The 26046-nt window shown below is 42.3% G+C and overlaps 1 protein-coding gene across 1 annotated transcript in view; it reads left to right on the top strand.

Moving 5' to 3' along the window:
- The window catches only part of PCDH15 (protocadherin related 15), a 2320333-nt gene that overhangs the window by 1721690 nt on the left and 572597 nt on the right, over positions 1–26046 (top strand). The window contains exons 23-24 of the mRNA XM_069753541.1: positions 5782–5922; positions 22850–22962. Of these exons, the coding sequence (XP_069609642.1) occupies positions 5782–5922; positions 22850–22962 (254 nt within the window). The remainder of the gene's footprint in view (positions 1–5781; positions 5923–22849; positions 22963–26046) is intronic.

Raw genomic sequence — 26046 nt, 5'->3', positions numbered from 1 at the left:
GGAGAGCTGCCAGCGCTAGACAATGGAGATACAGTGACATCCAGCGACCACGTGTGGAGAGTGAGTATGATGGGGGAAGACGCGGAGCCATGCATAGAAGGGGAAGGATGGGGAGGACGCTGAGCCATACATATAAGGGGGAGGATGGGGAGGATGCTGAGCCATGCATACAAGGGGGAGGATGGGGAGGATGCTGAGCCATGCATACAAGGGGGAGGATGGGGAAGACACTGAGCCATGCATACAAGGGGTAGGATGGGGAAGACACTGAGCCATGCATACAACTAGGAGACCGGGTGAGCCACACATAGCAGGACAGGGATAAGGGGACAATGCATACCCAGCTTATACTCGAGTCAATAAGCTTACCCAGTTTTCCTTGGAAAAATTAGATGACTCAGCTTATACTCGAGTATACACGGTAATAAATTAGTAAGACATTGCACTTAAACTCTTTCTTCAAAAATGTATGGGTACTCTGGTGAGCGGGGGCCTATAGGTGTGAAAAAGGATGGTGACTTTCTATCATTACATTTTTCTTCAGACAGGTAATATACAGTATACCAAATTTATTAAGAAGCAAGCAACTTTTAATAACTTTGTCAAAAATCACTCCAGTTTGCTCATTTCCTTAGATTGACAGAAATAAAAAAAATCACCATTCTTAGTAAATTTGGACCACTGACTTGTGTTTTTTTCTGCAATCAAAAACAATTTTAGATAGACCATTTCTATGCCATTCGTACTAACCCACAAGCTTCCAGTAAATGGAGTGGCCTACTTTTGTTCTGCAGGCATCTTCATGATGAATATGGCTTTTGCATGGTCCAGAATCCCTTTGACTACTCTGTCCTGTTCTTCCTCCCTGCTACTTTCTAATTGTTTTAATAGCAGGTACACATGATGCCCTGTTTCATATTGAAGATGTCTCACTCACCTGTGGCTATACATTCTGGAGACGAGCAAATTAATTTGACTGAAACTGAATTCTACTCAAATGTTGCAGGAATCCACATTTACCAAACTGCAAATATTTTGCTTCTGTACTGATACAGCAAAATGGCAGCCACTGGCCAAAATTTTTCTGATCTATAAAGGGTCATCAAATAGGAAAAAAAAAAACTCCCTATATTCACCAAGCCTCTGCCACTGTGCTCCTCATTGTCACCTGTCTAGTCCTGGCCACATCTTCTGATTACCACCACTCACACTGAAATTCCCTAGCCTCTCACACTAGGCGAGGACCTCCAGCTATGATGATGCCTGAGACGGTTCTGTGCATGTATACATAAGGTTATAGCACACTTCGGATTAAATTAAATCTTGACCATTCATGTGCTTGCACAGAACATTCCAGGGCCTCATCACAGCTGGAAGTCCCGGCTTAGCGAGACAGGAGATTGCATTCAGGATCGGACCGGTGATGGTGCGGAGCGGAGGGACCGGAGAGATAAGCATGAGAGGAGTATAAGGCTTTTTTTAAATTATTTTTTACATCATATAATTATTATGCTTTGGCATCTGATGAGACCCTACAGTATAATAAAGACATTATACTCATTGAGGATAACTTTTCTGCAAATCAAGTATTTGGGGAAAATCTGCACAAACAGGGGAATTTGAGGTTTGCCTGATCTGCTCATCTATAATTCATTCTCAATTTTGGTGTATGCTTTTGTTAATCATTTTATCATCAGATTCTGTCTCACTCTTTTCTTTTTGGTAATTTACATCAAATGCACTTTTCCTGGCCTGTCTACTTACAATGCTAATTGCATAAATTACGTGCACTCTGCTTGAGTTTAGGTGCAGGCTGTACATGGACTGAGTCCAGTGACCGTAACCAAAAGAGAAAACAGCCGCACTCAGCGAATCTTGTTTCAATTGCAAGAGATAACACTTGTGAAATAGACACAAGTGTTTTCTCTTGCAAATGAAACAAGACTCTTTGAGTGTGGCTGTTTTCTATTTTGCTACGTACAATGCTGACACTGCCCCATAATTCTGTAACTTGCCATAATATAGCCATTTTTGCTTATGGTAACTTTGCCCTGAGTATACCCTGCAGAATACTTAAGAAATGAGACAAGGGATCCCTCCGACTCTGCACACCATTCTAGGATTATGTACGGTGTTTAGTGCAAGTGCTGGGCACTGCAATCATGCATTCCCCCTTCTTCCAATCCTTTTTGATGGTGCCACCCACCCTAGTCCAAATGCTCACAAACCCCTCTAACTAATTCCTATCTCTTGCAGCACCTGAATTCCTTTATAAGATGTAATTTTAGTGGCTTCTTTTCCTTTGTAGAAGCCCAGAGAAAACATGTCTCACTACGATTATGTTTGTTGTCTATTGTTTTCATTTGAAGAGATGTTAAGCATTCGGGATGACTTGTCAACTAAGCCAGTGGCTGACATAACTCTCATAGCTGAATATGTGTTTCACATAGTAAAAATTGTATTTTGTTATGTAAGTATGTTTTACAAAGAAACATAAAACTGTGTCTGATATCCAGCCAATAAATAAGATTTTTGTTTTACTATTTACCACAGAAAGAGTTACTTGAGCTTCTTAGTTGCATCTCAGCAGTCATTCAAATCGTATTAGATGATCTTCCATCCCACAGGCCGGACTGGCCATCGAGCACTTCTGGCAAATGCCAGAGGGGGCGGTGCCTGGAGTGGGCCGCTGCTGCTTTAAGCTGTGCAAGGGCTGACTCCTCCCACCAGCGCCGACTTACCCCCCGATCGCCCCGCATTCAGCACTGGTGATGCGTGATGACGTCATATCATCGCGCACCTGCTGTGTGGCTCGGCAAACTGCAGCTGCTGAGACCGGAGCTGGGAGCAGTGCAGTGCATGAGAAGAGGTGAGGAGAGTGTTTTTTTTAAATATCAGTGAGTGATAACTGGATTGTGGGGCAATTGGGGGGGCTGTATTACATTCTATGGGGGCTGTGCTGTATTACATTCTATGGGGGCTGTGCAGTATTACATTCTATGGGAGCTGGCTGCATTACATTCTATGGGGGCTGGCTGCATTACATTCTATGGGGCTGGCTGCATTACATTCTATGGGGGCTGGTTGCATTACATTGCTGTATTACATTCTATTGGGGGGCTGTATTACATTCTATGGGGGCTGTGCTGTATTACATTCTATGGGGAAGGGCTGTATTACATTCTATGGGGGCTGTATTACGTTCTCTGGGGGCTACATTATATTCTATGGGGGGCTGTATTATATTCTATGAGGGGTGATTGCATCATACTCTATGAGGGCGCTACATTATTTTCTATGGGGTGCTGCATTATACTATATGAGGAGGGCTGCATTGTATTCTCTGGAGGGGCTCAATTATTATTCTATGGGGGGCACATTATGCTCTATGTGGGGGCTACCATATATATGCAGGAGCTGCATTATACTATATGAGGGGCTGCATTAAAATCTCTGGGGGGTTACATTATACTCAGGGGGCTACAATATATTCTGTGGGGTGGCTGCATTATACTCTGGAGTGGCATCATTACACTATATGTGGGCTGCATTATACTGTATCGAGGACTATGGGGAATACATTATACTATATGAAGAACTATGGGGTGCATTATACTATGGGAAGTGAATTGAACTACCTGGGTGACAATGGTGGTGCATTATACTATATGAAGCACTATGAGGAGTGTATTATACTATTTGGAGGACTATGGCAGTACATTATACTATATGGAGGACTGAGAAGTGCATTATACTATATGGAGGACTGAGCAGTGTATTTTAATATATGGAGGACTATGAGGAGTGTATTATACTATATGGAGGACTGAGGAGTGTATTATATTATATGGAGAACTGAGGAGTGTATTACGCTATACGGAGGACTGAGGAGTGTATTATACTATATCGAGAACTGAGGTGCACATTATAATATATGGAGGACTATGGGGTGTATTATACTAAACAAGCAAAATGCTGCTTATTCATCCAGTGATTGGATTGTTTATGTGGGAACAGAAATCCTTGTTCTCAGCATCACATTGCCGGTGTAAACAGTAAGGCTATGTGCACACGTTCAGGAATTCATGCAGAAAATTCCTGACAATTCCAGACATTTTCTGCATGAAATCCGCAAGAAAACCGCGTGCGTTTTTGCCGCGATTTTGCCGTGGTTTTGCCGCGTTTTTGCCGCGTTTTTGCCGCGGTTTTTTCCGGACACTTCCCAATGCATTTTGGAGTGAGAAATCCGCAAAAAAAACGCAAAAAGATAGAGCATGTCCGGATTCTGTGCCTGATGCGTTTTTTTTGCGGAAAAAAACGCATCATGTGCACAAAACATGCGGAATTCATTCTAAATGATGGGATGCTTATTGTATGCGTTTTTTTTGCGGTTTTATAGCGTTTTTATCGGGAAAAACCGCGAAAAAACCGCGAAAAAACCGGAACGTGTGAACACAGCCTAAATGTGCTGCTGATAACATGATACTGTATGGGGACAGATTGATCTAATTGTGATTGTTCTGTCCCCATTATTCTTTCTCAGTTGGTGTAAAGAGACCGGGAAACAAGCGAACAACTTCAGTTTTGTCGATCACACTCGTTTAGCGGCCTGAGATCAGTCCATGTAAATACAGCAGAAATGCTTCACAGGGAGATGAGGCAAGGCAATGACAGTTGTAGTTAGCACCCGGCGCCTGGGAATAGCGCTAACTCTACTGCTTTTCCCAACCGCCAGAGCATTTTATTCTGGTATGTGTAATGATTTTTAGGGTTGATGTCAGCTGCGTAATGTCAGCTGCTATCAATCCCTGGTGTAAATAATGGAGAGGTGTCTATCAGACATCCCCAGTACTAGCCCAGACCTGGCTCTTCACAGTCGCCGAGCTCAGCGCAAGACCCGGAATATCTGAAGAGCGGTGACATTACTGATGTCACTGCTTTTCAGAGTCACCGGGTTCCATGCTGCGCAACGGATCCAAAAGTGACTGTAGGCAAAGTTTATGGAGCATCAGAATGAGGTTCCATAGCCTTTGGTCATCTCATCCCTTCACTTTCTACGAGATCCAGTTATGTAGGTAAAGTAGCAGCTTTTTTTGGTACTGCAACTAAAAGCAATAAATAGGACTGAGCTGTAATGCTGGATACAGTGATTATATGTTATATAGTCGTGTTACACTCCCCTCACTTCTTGTAACCTACAAGTGTACAAAGATATTATACAATCACCATGTGACAAGTGGGCCTGTGTAACTTCAAATGCCAGGGCTGAATTTTAGTCCCAGTCCGGCCCTGATCCCACCTTTTACACTATTCAGGTCCATAAAGTTAACATTTAGATGGATAGAAGCAGAGGGATTATCAAAAGGTAGTTTATAAATAAAGAACATTATAGCATTTGTAAGCACATTCTAACTAGAGTAAACAAGACAGTAAATCTGGTAAAACATTGAAATAGGAAGAGATTATGATGTTGGTATGGAGAAAATGCAGCTAATAATCCTTTCAAGTGTTCTGCCTTTGATTTGAACTCTACTTCACTAAAGTAAATTAGAAGATAATTTATATTGGTTTATTACATGTTTTTACTTAACGTACCTTTTCTATTACGCAACTGTAATTTATTTTCATCCTGTTTTTGAGTAAATTACAAATAAGCAGTAATATTACTTTGCTTTCCTGTTTATCTCATTATATAACAAATGCAAAAACTGCCTTCTCTATTGAAAGTACTGGTCAGACATTTAGAATGGCAAATAATTTTTCCCTTTGTGCTTCTCTTAGGGAACGCCTGCCAGTCGTGTCAGATATAAGGTGGATGTGTCCCTGTTTCCATATAGTGCTAGTATATTTGATGTGGAAGAGAATACTGGTCGCATCATAACGAGGGTTAATCTCAATGAAGACCCTAGTACAATTTTCAGGGTAAGTTTTTTTTGTTTGTTTTTTTGTAATTTGATTTTTGATCACTGCCTACTTTTATTTTATTTTGTTTTATCCCTCTCCTTCTATTACACATTCAGCATTTCCTGTATCTTATTTATTTCTTATCCAGTTCAGGATTGTGACGCTTCCTCCCTTCCCTACTAAACACATTATATATATATATATATATATATATATATATATATACTAGCTAAAGAGCCCGGCGTTGCCTGGGCATAGTAAATATCTGTGGTTAGTTATAGCACCTCACTTCTCTTATTTTCCCATCACGCCTCTCATTTTCCCAATCACATCTTTCATTTTCCCCCTCACATCTCTCATTTTCTCCCTCACTCCTCTCATTCCCCCCTAACACTTGTCATTTCAACCTCACATCTGTCATTTTCTGATCACTCCACTATTTTTCCTCACTCCTCTCATTTTGCACTCACACCTTTTCATTTTCACCTCACACCTCTCATTTTCACCTCATCACCTCAGTATATACATGTTTGTCATCTCCCCTATATATAGTATATACCTGAATGTCATCTCCTTCTATATATAGTATATACCTGTATGTCATCTCCTCCTGTATATAGTATATACCTGTGTGTCATCTCCCCTGTATATAGTATATATCTGAGTGTCATCTCCTCCTGCATATAGTATATACCTGCATGTCATCTTCTATATATAGCATATACCTGTATGTCATCTCCTCCTGTATATAGTATATACCTGTGTGTCATCTCCCCTGTATATAGTATATATCTGAGTGTCATCTCCTCCTGCATATAGTATATACCTGCATGTCATCTTCTATATATAGCATATACCTGTATGTCATCTTCTCCTGTATATAGTATATACCTGTATGTCATCTCCTCCTGTATATATATGTACCTATATGTCATCTCCTCCTCTATATAGTATATACCTGTGTGTCATCTCTCCTGTATATAGTATATATCTGTGTGTCATCTGCCCTGTATATAGTATATACCTGTGTGTCATCTCCTCCTGTATTAGACCTCGTTCACACGTTATTTGCTCAGTATTTTTACCTCAGTATTTGTAAGCTAAATTGGCAGCCTGATAAATCCCCAGCCAACAGGAAGCCCTTCCCCTGGCAGTATATATTAGCTCACACATACACATAATAGACAGGTCATGTGACTGACAGCTGCCGTATTTCCTATATGGTGCAATTGTTGTAGTTTGTCTGCTTATTAATCAGATTTTTATTTTTGAAGGATAATACCAGACTTGTGTGTGTTTTAGGGCGAGTTTCGTTTGTCAAGTTGTGTGTGTTGAGTTGCGTGTGGCGACATGCATGTAGCGACTTTTGTGAGATGAGTTTTGTGTGGCAACATGCGTGTAGCAACTTTTTGTGTCTCGAGTTGCATGTGGCAGGTTAGTGTAGCAAGTTGTGTGCAGCAAGTTTTGCGCATGGCGAGTTTTGCGCGTTGCGAGTATTTTGTGTGGTGCCTTTTGAGTATGTGCAAGTTTTGTGTGAGGCAACTTTTGCATGTGTTGCAACTTTTGTGCATGTGGCAATTTTTCCACGTGTGCAAGTTTTGCGTGTGGCGAGTTTTTCATGAGGAGAATTTTGCACTTGTGGCGAGTTTTGCAAGAGCCTAGTTTTTGCATGTGGCGAGTTCTGCGCGTGGCGAGTTTTGAGTGGCGACTTTTGTGTTTTGACTTTTATGTGGCGAGGTTGGTGTATTTGTGGTGAAATGTGTGCTGAGGGTAATATGTGTTCAATCACGTGGTAGTGTGTGGCGCATTTTGTGTGTGTTCATATCCCCGTGTGTGGTGAGTATCCCATGTCGAGGCCCCACCTTAGCAACTGTACGGTGTATACTCTTTGGCGCCATCGCTCTCATTCTTTAAGTCCCCCTTGTTCACATCTGGCAGCTGTCAATTTGCCTCCTACACTTTTCCTTTCATTTTTTTCCCATTATGTAGATAGGGGCAAAATTGTTTGGTGAATTGGAAAGCGCGGGGTTAAAATTTCACCTCACAACATAGCCTATGACGCTCTCGGGGTCCAGACGTGCGACTGTGCAAAATTTTGTTGCTGTAGCTGCGACGCTTCCAACACTTTTCCTTTCACTTTTTCCCCATTATGTAGATAGGGGCAAAATTGTTTGGTGAATTGGAACGCGCGGGGTTAAAATTTCACCTCACAATATAGCCTATGACGCTCTCGGGGTCCAGACATGTGACTGTGCAAAATTTTGTGGCTGTAGCTGCGACGCCTCCAACACTTTTCCTTTCACTTTCTCCCCATTACGTAGATAGGGGCAAAATTGTTTGGTGAATTGGAACACGCGGGGTTAAAATTTCACCTCACAACGTAGCCTATGACGCTCTCAGGGTCCAGACGTGTGACTGTGCAAAATTTTGTTTCTGTAGCTGCGACGACTCCAACACTTTTCCTTTCACTTTTTTCCCCATTATGTAGATAGGGGCAAAATTGTTTGGTGAATTGGAACGCGCGGGGTTAAAATTTCACCTCACAACGAAGCCTATGACTCTCTCAGGGTCCAGACGTGTGACTGTGCAAAATTTTGTTTCTGTAGCTGCGACGCCTCCAACACTTTTCCTTTCACTTTTTTCCCCATTATGTAGATAGGGGCAAAATTGTTTGGTGAATTGGAAAGCGCGGGGTTAATATTTCACCTCACAACATAGCCTATGACGCTCTCGGGGTCCAGACATGTGACTGTGCAAAATTTTGTTGCTGTAGCTGCGACGCTTCCAACACTTTTCCTTTCACTTTTTTCCTCATTATGTAGATAGGGGCAAAATTGTTTGGTGAATTGTAACGCGCGGGGTTAAAATTTCGCCTCACAATATAGCCTATGACGCTCTCAGGGTCCAGACGTGTGACTGTGCAAAATTTTGTTTCTGTAGCTGCGACGCCTCCAACACTTTTCCTTTCACTTTCTCCCCATTATGTAGGTAGGGGCAAAATTGTTTGGTGAATTGGAACGCGCGGGGTTAAAATTTCACCTCACAACGAAGCCTATGACGCTCTCAGGGTCCAGACGTGTGACTGTGCAAAATTTTGTTTCTGTAGCTGCGACGCCTCCAACACTTTTCCTTTCACTTTTTTCCCCATTATGTAGATAGGGGCAAAATTGTTTGGTGAATTGGAAAGCGCGGGGTTAATATTTCACCTCACAACATAGCCTATGACGCTCTCGGGGTCCAGACATGTGACTGTGCAAAATTTTGTTGCTGTAGCTGCGACGCTTCCAACACTTTTCCTTTCACTTTTTTCCTCATTATGTAGATAGGGGCAAAATTGTTTGGTGAATTGTAACGCGCGGGGTTAAAATTTCGCCTCACAATATAGCCTATGACGCTCTCAGGGTCCAGACGTGTGACTGTGCAAAATTTTGTTTCTGTAGATGCGACGCCTCCAACACTTTTCCTTTCACTTTTTTCCCCATTATGTAGATAGGGGCAAAATTGTTTGGTGAATTGGAAAGCGCGGGGTTAATATTTCACCTCACAACGTAGCCTATGACACTCTCGGGGTCCAGACGTGTGACTGTGCAAAATTTTGTTGCTGTAGCTGCGACGCTTCCAACACTTTTCCTTTCACTTTTTTCCCCATTATGTAGATAGGGGCAAAATTGTTTGGTGAATTGGAACGCGCGGGGTTAAAATTTCACCTCACAACATAGCCTATGACGCTCTCAGGGTCCAGACGTGTGACTGTGCAAAATTTTGTGGCTGTAGCTGCGACAGTGCAGATGCCAATCCCGGACATACACACATACACACACACACACACATTCAGCTTTATATAGTAGATATATATATATATATATATATATATATATATATATATATATATATAGTTAATTTATTTCAGTTCTTCAAGGCAAAAAGTGAAACTATTACATTATATACAGTAGAGTCATTACAAACAGAGTGATCTATTCCAAGTGTTTATTCATCATACCGCTGAACAAAAAGTATTATAAAATGCGATCAGAAAGTCTAATGGAAGTAAAAATGGTTCCAATAAAAACGTCACCTTGTCCCTCAAAAAACAAACTATTCAATCAGTGGAAAAAGAAAAAAACTTATAGCTATCAGAAAAAAACGATGCAAAACAATTCTTTTTTCTATAAAATAGTTTTCATTATGTAAAAGCGTCAAAACTTAAAAAAATGTAGTATTGCTGCAATTGTACTGACCTGAATAATAAAATTGCCTTATCAATTTTACCACTGGCAGAACGGCAATAAAAAAAACACAAAACCATTCCTGAATTGCTGTTTTTTGTTCATTTTGCCTCCTAAAAATCTGAATAGAAAGCAATCAAAATTAGGGTTGAGCGAAACGGATCGGACAATTTCAAAAGTCGCCGACTTTTGGCAAAGTCGGGTTTCATGAAACCCGACCCAATCCTAGTGTGAGATTGGCCATGCGGTCGACGATCTTCGCACTAAAGTCGGGTTTCGTTTATATCTAGATTGTGAGCCCCATCGGGGACAGTGATGATAATGTGTGCAAATGTTAAGCGCTGCGGAATATGTTAGCGCTATATAAAAATAAAGATTATTATTATTATTATTATATATATATATATATATATATCATTGAGACTCATATATATATATATATATATATATATATATATATATGAGAAAAAAGGAAAACAGCACTTTTTTCTCCTTTTTTCTCATATTATTGGAGCCATTTGAATATTGGTTTGGAGAGCTTTGCACCGCAAGTTTGGTAATATGATGCTGTTCTAATTTTTTCTCTCTCTAGCCTGGAGAGGATCCACGATAATTGCCCCCCCCCCTTCCCGACTAAAAACATCTGCCCCCAGCCACCCCAGAAAAGGCACATCTGGAAGATGTGATAATAAGCCAGATTAATAATGGAGAGGCGTCAATTATGACACCTATCAATTATTAATCCAATTGTATGAAATGGTCAAAAAACACACACACATTATTACAAAGTCTTTTAATGAAATAAAGACACAGGTTATTGTAATATTTTATTAAACTCTTAATCCACCTGAAGACCCTCGCTCTGTAACAAAGGAAAAATAAAAAAACAACAATATCCCATACCTTCCGATGATCTGTCACGTCCCACGCTGTAAATCCATCTAAAGGGGTTAAATAAATTTACACCCAGGAGCTCTGCTAGTGCAGCTGTGCTTGTGGCTGTAAAACCCCAGCGAATCAATGGAAATTAGGTCAATGACCTGTAGTTACCTTCATTCGCGGTGATACGCCGTCTGCTGGATGTCCGCATATAACCTCGAGCGTGGGAAAATATTCAGAAAAGTTCCCAGGCTCGAGTTCATATGAGGACATACAGCAGAGGGTGCATCACTGCGAATGAAGGTAACTACAGGTCATTGACCTAGTTTCCATTCATTCGCTGGGGTTTTACAGGCACGAGCACAGCTGCATTATAGCAGAGCTCCTGCCTGTAAAATAATTTAACCCCTTCAGATGGATTTACATCGTGGGACATATCAACGGAAGGTATGAGATATTGTTGGTTTATTATTTTTAATTTGTTACAAGTCAGGGGTCTTCAGGTGGATTAAGAGTCTAATAAAATATTACAACAACCTGTGTTTTTATTTCATTAAAAGACTTTGTAATAATGTGTGTGTGTTTTTTAACCATTTCATATTTTTAACCATTTCATATTAATCTGGCTTAATGTCACCTTACAATAGCAAGGTGACATTAACCCTTCATTACCCCATATCCCACCGCTATACGGGAGTGGGAAGAGAGTGGCCAAGTGCCAGAATAGGCGCATCTTCCAGATGTGCCTTTTCTGGGGTGGCTGGGGGCAGATGTTTTTAGCCAGGGGGGGGGCAATAACCGTGGACCTCAGTCACTGGCTTTACCACTCTGGCGGAGAAAATTGCGCGGGAGCCCACGCCAATTTTTTCTGCGATTTAACCCTTAAATATAGCTAGAGCCCCCAAATTTTGCACATACACACTACTAACATTAGTAGTGTGGAATATGCAAAAAAATGGGAATATGACATGGTTTACTGTATGTAAACCATGTCTCACATCCTGTCAGGTTTAGGAAGGAGAAATGAAAAGCCGGCAATTGAATTACCGGCTTTTCTGCTATATCGTGCTGAAGTAAATATAAATATATGGAGAGAGAGATTTCCCATTGACTTGCATTGGGTTTCGTGTTTCGGTTGATCCCCGACCCCGACTTTTAGGGATAATCGTCCGATTTCACTCGACTCGACTTTTGAGAAAGTTTTGCGAAACCTGACTCGACCTTAAAAAAGTAAAAGTCGCTCAACCCTAATCAAAATGCGTCATGTGCCCAAAAATGGTACCAATAAAATTGTCAACTCATCTCGAAAAAAAAAAGCTGTGGCATGATTATCAGTCGAAATATGGAAAAATTATAGCATTCTAAATAAGGCAATGCAAAAACTTGTTTTTGCGACAGCAGGCAAACATAAAAACCCAATATAGGGCAGAGGGACGTCCGGGCTTCCACACCGATCCGTACAGCGGTATGTACTAGCCGGTTTTTGTTTATCTGGGACATATGTTGATTTACCTTTGTGCCACTGCGCTGGATTTATTTCGGTATTCTGTGTGCACACACTACTGTATGTATTGCCTTTTTGGCTGCTATGTTAGCACATTATCTAGCTAAACCCCTTTGCGCAGTGGGCCTTATTAGGGTATTTTTTCTCCCCTGTTCATAGTGTCTGCACATGGCTATAATGCGTAATGGGTTTAGTGTGTAGGTTTCCCAGGACATTTTGTCCCTCTTTTGGTACAATCCAGCACCTTTTTCTGTATTATGTTTTAATGTTTGTATTAATAAAACTTCATTGTTTTATCAAGTATCTAGGTTTGAGACTCCCTTTTTTCACTAGAGAGTATCTCAGGTGGTGTATGACCAGCATGTTGCAGACAACATCACCCATTCTCTGAAAAAATCTATGTTGTCTCACTACAGTCACCTGGGCAAGCAAACAAGGGCAAGTTTGTCCTATGTTGCTGACTTGACACTGGATCACTCTGGTGACTGTGGGTACAAGCGTTCCAGGAGCTCATCCACGCGTCTTGGAATCCTTTAATGAGACATGCATTCCAATGGTGCAGAGATAATCCCCCACCTCCGTACTGCAAAGCCAGGGCTCACTGCAATCAGACAGTGTTAAAATACGTGTGCCTTGGAGATCTCAATCACATAACTCAAGAGTTATGGACAGATATACAGGCTGAGTTAGAGCAATGGCTGTCTCCACTGGACCTGGAGCCAGAGAAGGCCATGTGCCATAATGGTACAAACTTGATGGAGAGCCCACTCTGGGACAACTTCACAAATCTGCCTTACATGGCTCATGTCCTTAACCTGGTAGTACAGAAATTTGTCTGTCTTTATCCCGGCCTGGATGTGCTGCTGCAAAAAGATCAGTCACTGTGTGCTCACTTCTGACAATCTCACCCCACAGGTCATCGACTTGCATTGCTACACAGGTCATTTTAGCCTACCAGCTACCCATCTGATTTGCAATGTTCCGACATGGTTGAATTCCACTCTGCACATATTGCAGTGATGGTTGCACCAGCAGTGAGCCCTGGTGCAGTATGTCCTTTTGCATTGCCTGGGCCAATGCAGTACGGATGTGATGCAAATCACGCTTGCAGATTGGGCACAGATGAAGGACCTCTGCACCCTTCTGAACAGATTTGAAATGGCTACTAAGATAGATAGCGCTGAAGATACCATCATCATCACTATTCCTGTCATCTACATGCTGAAACTCACTTTGAATAGTCTACGGGAGGAGGTGGTGGTCGCAGAGGAAGAAGAGACAGAGGAGGATGCTGAAGATCTCTAAGTTACGGACGGTCATTGCACAGGCGGGTGCCATTGGAGGGTAGCTTACAGCAATCTTGGGGGGCTCATGGTACCAGGCAAATTGTTAGTGAAAGTGCAGGAGCCAAGGAATACATTGAGGAGGATGAGGAGGAAGAACCATTGGATGCACAACAATCCATTATTGGCAGGATGGGATGTAGGAAGCAACCTTGAGTGTTACCCTGCCACCAAACACCATGGACTTGGAAGCGTCCGACACATGAGTACCTTCTTGCTGCACTATTTTCAACATGATGCCCATATTCTTAGGGGTAGAAATAGTGCTGACTACTGGGTTGCCTCTTTATTAGATCTACAGTACAAGAGCATATTTTGCCAGATGCTTCCCACCTGGAAAGGGACGAGTGCATGTTGGAGTATTAAAACATGCTTGAAGACAATCTTAAGAATGGCTTTCCCCAAGACAGCAGAGTGGCACACATTGTGCATCGCAGTACTAGACTTTCAATCCTGGCAACTTCGAGGCGTCACTGCAAGAACATTAACAGCAGTGCTGCTCATATTATCCCTATCCTGCCTGCAGCCCAGTGAGGGGCCACAGGAATGTTCTGTAATAATTAGTGGCGTGCTGGAGTCAAGACTCTTAGACTCAGGAAGCTTGGATACCCTGATAAGGGCCACCGTTCTCAACCAGTTGATCCCAGGGTTACAGGGCACCCCAAGGACTATGCCGTTGTCAGAGTGTTGATAAAAAGGACACGGGGATACAAAACGACTCAGACATAAGCCAGTTCATCCCTGATGTAACCCCATCGGAGTCAGAGGCCCTAGCAGGTGACAAGGACGAGACGTGACCAGTGAGGCCAAAATTCCTGAATGGGGGGAAATTTTGTGACTGCTCAAATGTGAGATCTTACCCTAAAATGCACGTTGGAAAATGTGCCTGTGATAAATGGGGTTTCTCAAGAGTCCAGGGACCACACCAGGTTCCCATACTCAGTTAATGAGGAATTGCTCTATTTTGTCACTAAACAGCAAGAGGAAGTATTAGAACAGCTGTTAGTCCCAGGACTCTATAGTCGCAGGGTACTAGATCTGGCCCATTCTCATGTCTTGGGGGGTATCCAGGCATAGATAAAAGAAAAGAGCGGGTCCTTCAGTGGTTCTACTTGCCTGGGTGTCACAGTGGCATTTTTAATTTCTGCCGATACTCTCCTCCCTGTCAGCTAACTGCTCCCATATCCTACTTCCCCAGTCCCCTAGTTCCGTTACCCATTATTGAGTTCCCTTTGGTTGGACTGCCATGGACCTGGTAGAACCCCAAGCTACATTTGCCAGAGGCCACTATTACATCTTGGTGATCAAAGACTATGTGACACTCTGTTAGGACTGGCAGAACGCACCAAGAAAGATGTAATAGATGCGTTCGCAGTCCGGGGTCCACCGTGCAGGTAAAAACCTGCTGCTAGTAAATGGCAGCGTAATATGGCGGTGGAAGCGAACCCGGTAAAACCACAGGTCCGCAATACCGCACTAAAGAGTGCAAGCAAGGAGTCAACGAACACAACCCCAAGACACAGGATTGAAGTCCGATTAGACCACTTGCTGACACAACACCGCAACAGGGTGTGTTAGGCAACTCTTATAATTAGAGCACCGAAGTGCGAACTGTGCCGTGCTGGCAGGCACCACTAAGCACCCATACGTGGGTCAGGAAGTGCACTACTGGCGCGTGGCGCCGCACTGGCGGTCACAGCAATAGACGCTGATACGTGTGTGACACGTTGAGTGATTAGTCGGGCGCTAGATAGCAGCCATACTCCATACGCGAACAGTCATACAATAGGGTAGGGGTATTTAATGAACGACTTGCACTCACAACAAACACACGCATTCAATTGTAAGACAATACTAGCGCATGGCCGTGCGGTCATGCGCAGTTTATATAGCAGCAGCACAGGAAGTGGCTACAGTACCTTTGCCCTTCCAAGACCTGCCAAAAGGACCAATGGAATGTGCTGCAGAGCCTGAGCACATGACCCTCGATCTCCAACGGGAGATCTTACCCTGGACAGTACGTGCAGACAAGGACTTAGTCCCAGAGAAGTCCGCTCGCTGCTGACCAGCACTGACTTTAATGGCAGAGACTGGAGAAGCAGCAGTAACTCTCAGAACAGAGTGAGAATGAGCAAGACGCTGGGACCGACGTCTTTGCTGAGCAGACTCCAATGCGGCTGGACAAGAATGGGAGACCACAGCGGAGGTGGCTCGAGATTCCCCCTGTGCAGGAGCGGGAACTCGACCCCTAACACACGGTACCCAGAGGTGGTACCACTGAGAAACTCCTCAGCTGGAATTATAGCCCAAGAGAAAGTCCATATTTTCTCACAGATGGGCCTGTCCAGGGAGATTCTGACAGGCCAAGGAACACTGTTCGTGTCCAAGGTAATGAGAGAGTTATGTAACGCCCTTCAGATTACCCAACTCAGCACATCTGTGTACCATTCCAAGATGGACAGCCTTGATTAAACAAGACCTTGAGAGTTATGGTGAAGATAGTCATGTAGAAGGATGGCCGGGGCTGGAATTGCCTGTTACACACTGTTCTCCATTAGAGAAGTCACACTTGGGAAATTTTGGACATCGCAAATGAGACCTGGGAAATAGAGGTAACACCTCACCAAAGTGCTATCAAACATGTGGCCCAGATGCAGGACAGGACAGTGAGTTTGATGCCCATTGTGAGGGAGAGCCCCCTTCAAGCCCAAGAGGCCCAGGCAAAGGTCTACAATTGGTCGGCAAGACTGAGACAGTTTAGCCCTAGAGACGGGATCTTGGTGTTGATCCCCATGGTTGAAAGTAATTTCCTGGCCAAGTGGGAAGGGTTCATAAGAGGTGGTTAAAAATTTGAGTGACATCAACTACAAGGTCCACCAACCAGGGAGAAGAAAGCCATGCCAGGTGTACAACATTAACCTGCTGAAACCGTGGCAAGACAGGGATCCAGTAGAAGCAATGTGCCTAGGGGCCCATCCTGAGGCCAAGGTCAAGGATGTCACAGTGGCAGAGACACTGTCGCTGGCCCAGAAACTAAAGTGCCAGGAGCTGCTTCAGTTGAATCCGGACATGTTTTTGGAGTTACCAGGATGAGCGCAGGTTGTGGAGCACAAAATTCTGACTGAACCATTGTGTGGGTGAACCAAAAGCCATATCGGATTCCCGAAGCCTGCAGTGAGGTGATCTTCAAGGAGGTAAAGAGAATGTTAAGCCTGGGCATCATCGAGAAGTCAAATAGTGGCTCAACCAGCCCTACTGTGCTTGTGCCAAAACCAGATAGAGTGGCATTTCTGTAACAATTACATGAAGCTCAATGAGGTGTCCAAGTTTGATGCATATTTGATGCCCTGGGTCGATGAGAGGGTAGGGTCAGTCACTACCCTGGATTTAACAAAATGGTACTGGCAAATTCTCCTGTCTCCAAGTGTCAAGGAGAAGATGGCCTTCTCTACACCTGACGGATGTGTTTAGTATATCCAGATGCAGTTCAAACTCCAAGGAGCCCCAGCTACCTTCCAGAGAGCCATGGACCAGATCCTAGCCCCTCACAAAAAGTATGCCGCAGCTTATCTGGATGATATTGCATTATTCAGCCCAGATTTGGCAAGTCAATTGCAGAAGGGCCAGGCGGTCCTGCATTTACTTAGGAAGACAGGGTTTACCAAAAATCCAAAGAAGTGTGCCATGGGGAAAGAAGAGGCAAAATACATAGGCTACATTGTCAGGAGGGGCAAGATGAAGCCGCAAGTAGACAAGGTTGAGGGAATCCAAAAGTGCCCACAACCGGTCTCCAAAAAGCAGGTCATGGCGTTTCTGGGAATTGTGGGATACTATCAGCGAATCATCTCAAATTTTGCCATAATAGCTGGCCCCCCTGACTGATCTTCCCAAGGGCACAAAGTTGTTGATTGTCAACTAGTCTGCTGAAGCTGATATAGCATTTCAGGAGTTGAAGCTCACCCTTTGCAGACAGCCAGTCTTGGTCGCACTAGATTTCACTAAGGAGTTCATGCTCCAGATGGATGCCTCCGATGTCAGGGTGGGAGCTGTGTTGTCCCAGGAGATATATGGGGACAAAAATGCAGTCCTATTCCTCAGTAGGAAACTCTCCTCTTGTGAAAAGAACTATGCCATCGCAGATACACTGTCCAGACTCCCCTGCATAGCGAATGATGGGTGCCAAAACCCCTGGATTTGGGCAGAGGAGGGGATATGTGACAGTCACTAGTAAAGTGCTGTAGGGGAGATATGTTTCATTGGGCTTAATGATGTCAGTGATATAAAACCCAGAGATTTTCCTCCAGCACATTAAGTGCTGTGAGGTAGTACAGCTTATTTGTATAATTTGCTGTGTTTTATGTGGACATTCCTAGAGTGGGTGGGAGGATGTCCACCTTATCTCCACCCCAGGGTGTGGTCTGGGGCCTAAATAGCTAGCCTCTACAGGAAATAGTTGTTCAGCGTATGGAGAAGAACACTCTAGAGAAGAGTTAGTCTTGGAACCCACCTGATCAGTATATGTTCTGCTAGCAGTGAGCGGGAGGAACTCCATTCTCAGAAGGATTGTGCTTTGTCCTACCATTTTGTTTTGTTTTACCGATTTGCCCAGATGACTGTATTTGTTTTACTGTACCTTGATTTATGCTGCCTATAATAAACAAAGGAAGTTCTTAAAGCTAAAGTGTTCCCGTGTCTACTTCTGTGTACAGCAGAGTGAGCCAATCTACTGTAACATGTACATTTTTCTGTTTTATGGTACAATACATACAACGACACACACAAGGAGTCCATAACATGCAGAAAGCAGGAGACAGTTCTGCCTGTCTGCACTTGTGGCATCTCATCTTTGTTTGCTCCAGTACAGGTTACAACCCATTGTTCTGCAATGCATTAAGTTGTTTTGACGGGAAAATAAGTGTGTTGTCATATTTGTTTTTGATGAATAAAATCACCTTTTATAAGAACATTTTTCTGCTTCATTTGAAATCTCTTTTAAAAGAAATACCAAATGCACGTCACGTGCTGGGATTATAATGTGAAATGAAAAAATATGTAGACTTCTAAAAATTGTTTAGGTTATGCATTTGATTTGTTGAGTTGATTTTTTATAATTTAGTTTTACTGCATTAAACATAAGACAACATTAGATTTGTAAAATATGCAAAACTGATTTTTATTTTAATAAATTTGTCATCTGATCGCGTGGCCGCGACCAATCACAAGCCGCTACGTCTTTGAAAGTCATTAACGCGCTCATTTTTCAAAAATGAGCGCGCTAATAGCTTGCGGTGACGTCGCGGCTTGTGATTGGTCGCATGGCGGTCACATGGGCGGCCCGCGACCAATCAGAAGCCGGGACGTGTTTCTCAGGTCCTAAAAGCGCTGATTTTGAACAAAGAAGCCTGCCGGTTACCCGCGCTGAGTTCAGGGGCCGCCGGAGAGGTAAATATATCAATATTTTTTATTTTTATTCTTTATTTTACACCTCCCTATGGATCCCAGGGCCTGAAGGAGAGTTTCCTCTCCTTCAGACCCTGGGAACCATGAGAATACCTTCCGATACTTGATGTCCCATTGACTTGTATTGGTATCGGATATCGGTATCGGCGATATCCGATATTTTTCGGGTATCGGCCGATACTATCCGATACCGATACTTTCAAGTATCGGACGGTATCGCTCAACACTATCCGTTACTCTTTAATGTTTTAATCCATTTCTAGATAGAAGTTTTAAGACTACGTATACTCTTTTATTTTTCTTGCTTCAAATTCTCCCAAAAAATACAAAGATTATTCAATCCAGTAATAAAATAAACCCAATGCAAAAGATCTGCCTCACTACCATAAATATGACCTTGCTTGGCCATGCCACAGTTTGCCAGGGAATGTCAAGCTATATTTGCCCAAGAATCAGTCCCACTTTGTCCAAAGTTGTGTCTAGCGCTACAATTTAGCATCAGCAATTCAGCAACCGCCTCTTCCCTGGTGGTGTTTGCAGCTCTTCTTTTGATGAGCCTGATGCAACATCACACAGCAACGTGCCTGACCAATAATCAATAGCAGAGCTGTGGACACCGGCAAGTAAGAGGTGGTACTTCCTCTCCCTAAATTAATCACAAACAACATAATTTATTCATAATTAATTATTTATAATTAATAATGATATGATGTCCCACCACAGTCATTGACATATCTCTAGAATATCAGCAATGTCAATGTGACTAGAGATGGGCGAATCCAAATAGTAAAGGATGGCATCCGTACTGAACACCTACTGTTAGGGCATGGACACCAGGAAGTCTGTGTTACTGTTTGGGTTCGGCTGCTCGAACACCAAGTGTTTGTCATACTGTCATGTGCATGGCAGCGTGGCAAACACTGCTTCTGAAAGGCCGTGAAATCATCCCTGCCGGTTAGAGAGCCGTGGTTCCCACACTGTCAAAAGACAGCGTGAGCTCTCAGCTGTGATCAAAGGTTTAAAGTTTACCTCCAGTCACTGGTGTCGGCTGATGGGAATACAGCTCCCAGTATCCGAGACATGCTGCTGCTAATAACAGCGAGAGCAGGAGTGGCTAATGGAAGTATTCATCAGCCACTTCTGTGCTGTAAATAATTTTTTTTTTTTTTTAAATGGCATGGGTCTCCCTGTATTTTTCATAACCATCTGGCAAAACTCACAGCTGAGGGATGCAACCCTAAGCTGTCAGCTTCAGCAAAGCTGGTTATCAAGAACAGAGGGGTCTCCATTACATATTTTTTAATTATTTAAATAAATAATTTAAAAAAAATGTTGTGGGGTCCCACCCATTTTTGACAACAAGCCTTGCTAAAGCAGACAGCTGGGGGCTGGTATTCTAAGGCTGGTAAGGGGCCATGGATATTGACCCCCAGCCTAAAAATAGCAGCCTGCAGCTGCGCTTTGCACTTTGTCATGCTCTTCCCACTTGCCCTGTAGCGGTGGCAAGTGGGGTAATATTTGTTGGGTTGATGTCACCTCTGCATTATCCAGTGACATCAAGCCCACAACTTAGTAATGGGGAGGCATCTATAAGACACCCATCCATTATTAATCCTGTAGTGGTATGGTAAATAAATACACAGCCAGAATAAAGTCTTTTATTAGAAATAAAACAAAGCAAAACATACTTTTACTTTTTTATTTAAAAATAACAAACACAGTTATACTCACCTAATGCCTAATTCCACCTAAGCACTTCTCCTCCTGTGATAAAACTAAAATAAAAAACAACAATATACCATACATGTCTGTCGTTCTGTCCCACGCTGTGGGGATAAACAGTTTTCAACCTGGATGGTGCCAAGATGCAACTGTCCAGTCTGAGAACCACTGGTGACTGAACTGCTGCAAGTGCAGCATAAGTGACTGGTGGTGACGACATCGAGGTTACCTCTGATCACGGAGGCTGCCTTCCCAACTGGGCTGAACTGCTGTAACCTCGGTGAGATCCCCATTAGCACCGTTAGAATTTTTCTCACGGTGCTAGTGGGGACTTCACCGAGGTCACCGCAGTTCAGACCAGCTGGTAACAGAGTCTCAGTGACCAAAGGTAATCTCGATGACATCACAACCAGTCACTGATACTGCACTTGCAGCAGTTCAGTCACCAGTGATTCTCAGCCTGGATGGTCGCATCTTGGCACCATCCATGTTGAAAACTGTTCATCCCCAGAAATGGATTATGGCATGGGACAGAACAACAGACATGCATGGTAGATTATTGGTTTTTTTTTAATTTCAGTTTTATTACAGGAGATCGATGCCTTAGTGGAATTAGGCGCTAGGTGAGTATAACTGTGTTTGTTATTTTTGAAGTCACCGGACAATACAAAGGTGACATCAACCCAACAAATATTAACCCCACTTGCCACTGCCAAATGGCAAGTGGAAAGAGGCGGGCAAAGCACCAGAATTGGCACATCTAATAGATGTGCCTTTTCTGGCCATCTGCACGCTGCTATATTTAGGTTGAAGGCCAATATCCTTGGCCCCTTACCAGCCTGAGAATACCAGCCCCCAGCTGTCTGCTTTAGCAAGGCTGGTTGTCAAAAATTGGGGGACCCGTTTATTCTTGATAACCAGCCTTGCTGAAGCTGACAGCTGAGGGTTGCAGCTCTCAGCTGTGAGTTTTGCCAGCTGGTTATCAAAAATACTGGGGGACCAACATCATTTTTATTTTTAATTATTTATTTACAGTGCAGGAGACAGCTAATGAATACACCCATCAGCCGCTCTTGCTCTCATTGCTATTAGCGGCAGCAGGAGTTGGATGATGGGAGCTTTAGTCCATCAGCCAACACCAGTGACTGGAGGTAAAGTTTATACCTCTGATCATAGCTGAGCGCTCACGCTGTCTTTTGACAGCGTGGGAACCACGGCTCTGTGACTTGTGGGGATAGCTTCACCACCGATCAGAAGTGGTGTTTGCCATGCTGTCATGCACATGACAGCGTGGCAAACACTGGATGTTCGGGCCCACCATTCAAGTGAATGGGGTCCGGGTTCGGGTTTGGGTCTGGGTACTGTTCTGGTACCCGAACCCAAACTTTTTGTAACTGTTCAGCCAAACCCGCCGAACCCAAATATCCAGGTGTCCACCCATCTCTAAATGTGACTCCATCTGATTATTTGAAGTGGATAGCCATTTCAGCTCTATATGGCTTCTTTTTGTTGGTCAAAAGTGCAATCACTAACTTATCTAAACTTTCATATTCTTTAAATTGTACGGCTAAATTATTATATTTTTTATTGATTCCAAATTGCTGGAATAATACTTTGGAACCTACTGTTTGCCCAAGTCAATAAGAAAAATGGTGCAAGTTCCACATACTTTGTATATGAGACAGTTGGATTTATTCTTAACTCTAAAGCCTTTATTACAGCATATTACCAGAGAAGCCATGTTTATAGTTACAATAAAGTTTCTTGTTTTACAGTTATACCCATAATATGTTTCTGTGTTTTCCTTGTAGCTGGTTGTGATAGCTTATGATGACGGCGACCCTGTGAAATCTAATAGCACAATGGTGATAATAACAGTTCTGCAGCCATCTGTAATTCCACGGTTCACTCAAGATGAATACAGGTAAATTCCTTTTGTAATAAATAGAAACAAAGTTGTTTTTTTATCGAAGATGTTGGGCTGATTATGGCCTGTCGTGCTCCTTGTATGTTATTGTATTTTAATGGATATAGTGCATACTGTTTTTATTTTAGAAGTAAAAATTCACAGATGTATAGCATTATATGTACAGTATTGTTGCATCCTGATTTCATATTAGGGATAAATACTTCTCAAAATGCTTTAATTTGTAAATCACTTTCTTTGATGATGCAATTATCATTTTCTTTTCACTCTATATCATAATGATGTGTTATGTTGTCTTTTTTTTTTGCTTCTACCTATTTCATAGAGAAAAAAATAGAATAAATAAAAAATGTATGCTTTACACAGTCTGAACCTCTGTGGACTTGCTTGAAATTCCTCTCCAACAGTCAGTCTAAACTATACTTACTTTGCCATATATCTTGATAAAATCGACTATTACCAGAATTAAAAAAAAAATTCATCTGCTCTTGAGAAAAAATATATAGTATTCATTAGAAAGTGGAATTTATTGTTAGTAGCAGATGAGTTGAACTGCTGAGATTGTGTAAGTACGCAAAATGATACTAAAAGGGAACCTGTCACCCCCAAAATCAAAGGTGAGCTAAGCCCACCAGCATCAGGGGCTTATCTACAGCATTCTGGAATGCTGTTGATAAGCCCTCAATGTATCCTATAAGATGAGAAAAAAGGTTAGATTATACTCACCCAGGGGCGGTCCCGGTACGATGAGCGTCGCGGTCTGGTCCGGCGCCTTCCATATGATGATGTCCTCTTCTTGTCTTCACGCTGCGGCTCCGGCGCAGGCGTACTTTGTCTGCCCTGTTGAGGGCAGATCAAAGTACTGCAGTGCGCAGGTGCCAGGAAAGGTTAGAGAGGCCCAGCACCTGCGCACTGCAGTACTTTGCTCTGCCCTCAACAGGGCAGACAAAGTATGCCTGCACCGGAGCCGCAGCGTGAAGACAAGAAGAGGACACCATCTGATGAAGATAGGAGGCGCCAGACTGGACCGTGACACCCATCAGACCGGACCACAGCGGGAACGCCCCTGGGTGAGTATAATCTAATCTTTTTTTCTCATTTTTTAGGATACATCGGGGGCTTATCTACTGCATTCCAGAATGCTGTAGATAAGCCCCTGACACTGGTGGGCTTAGCTCACCTTCGAATTTGGGGGTGACAGGTTCCCTTTAAGATGGTTGTACAATAATATCATGTGACTCAAATTATTGGTGAGTATTGTCGTAGCTGCTATCACAGTTGTCTACAGTGGCATTGATAAATTTTGAAAACTTTGGGCATTGATTGGTTGTGTAGTTGGGAATATTATATAGAGGCTAATGGTGAAAAGATATCCGACACTCCATGAGTGGACTAAAATGTTCAATTTTATTTCAGGAACATGAATATAAAAAGGACAGCTCAGTCAGCAAAACCAATGTTTCGATCAGAAGGTCTTAAACATGGTTAAGATCTTCTAGTCGAAATGCGTTGGCTTTGCTTCCTTTGCCATCTTGTCTATATTTATGTTCCTGAAAGAAGTTTGAAGCTTTTCGTCCACTCATGGAGTGCTGGATATCTTTTCAGAATAAATCACACTATAGATAGAGATGACAAGTACATAAAAATCAAATAAGCTCAACAAAAAAATGTACCATATAACAAAACTAGTTTTATTCTCAATATTTTAAAAAGTCTATACCAGTCAATTAGTTCTGGACAAAATACTACCTACATAGGTAATGTTTTATCCAGAACTAATTGTCTGATATAGACTTTTTTTTTAAATATTAAGAATTAAAGTTACTTTTTATACGGTGACCGGATATCTTTTCATGTATAAGAAGCTCATGTGCCCATACAGGCATAATCCTGCAAGACTGGTGAGCTAGAATACCTTCTCCCTGCAGTATGTAGAGTTTTGTTACCATTTGAGTACATGCTTATGACTGAAAGTCACGATTGCTGTCTGCCAGGTGCAGACATTCTTACAAACTTCCTGGTTGAGAAAATAAAGATGTTTAAGACCTTCCCAAGGACCACCTGGTTATAGCCCAAAACCAGACATAAAGGCACATTTTTGAGCAACCATATTTCTTTTACGGCTGGTGCATGTCCACACAGATAGGAGTTGTTTCAGAATATTCTGGACATACAAGTCAAATTCAAACCCGTTAGCAACAGGATATAAGACCCTGGCTATGTTAATCTTGTATTGAGGCTTCCTAAAGGCCAATGGTTTTTATATTACCAAAATCTGCAGCCCTTCTAGTGACTAGATTGTGAAAGTAATAAGAAACAAAAGTAAAGGGCAGAAAAAGATCATGACCAAACAATGAGGTAGATAGAGCAAGAGTAGCCGTTAAAGCTGGAAAAAGGAAGGGTGGGTCAGAGGTAGATTTGCTTACTTTTAAGCATCCACTTTAAATAATTAGTCATAGTCAGACATTTGTGCATGGTGTTGATAGTGTCATAGTAAAGTCCAATTTACAGATTAGAAATGATGCTCCATTATTACTTATAATACTCCTATGTGATGGTCCATAAAATATGCGTTCAATACTTCATTTTTCTAAGTGAATATTCTTAGAGCGTCATGATCACTTTTCCTCTTGACATATGACATTTATTTTGCTGACCTGTGGGATATCTGGACTAAGAGCATCTTTCTTTATGACAAATATATAATTAAAGCTGACATTTTGCTCTCTAAAGGCTATTATCAGTTATACAAAGATGGGGAGATATTTTATAATATTTAATATGCATCACAGTAAAGATTTTTTTACCAAATCGCAATAAATCATGAAACAAATGTCTGAAAAAAATCTTGTGCTAAATATGAGGAGAGAGACTAGATTGAGTATGTAAATAACGACATTTATTTATGAAGCTTGAATGTGATTACATTGCTAAGGAAGATGTAAATGCTATTTATACTATCGGACATTAATATAATTCTATACCAAAAGAATAACACTGTGGTTTAGATTCAAGTTTGACCATAAGCAAAATCTGCAAGGAGTTTATATATTCTACTTGTAGTTTGGATCTATTTCCACA

This window comes from Ranitomeya imitator, chromosome 2, assembly GCF_032444005.1.
Source record: "Ranitomeya imitator isolate aRanImi1 chromosome 2, aRanImi1.pri, whole genome shotgun sequence".
NCBI classification, from domain to species: Eukaryota; Metazoa; Chordata; class Amphibia; order Anura; family Dendrobatidae; genus Ranitomeya; species Ranitomeya imitator.
Note: the sequence above shows the minus strand (reverse complement) of the source record. Positions and strands in the feature narration are given on the sequence as shown.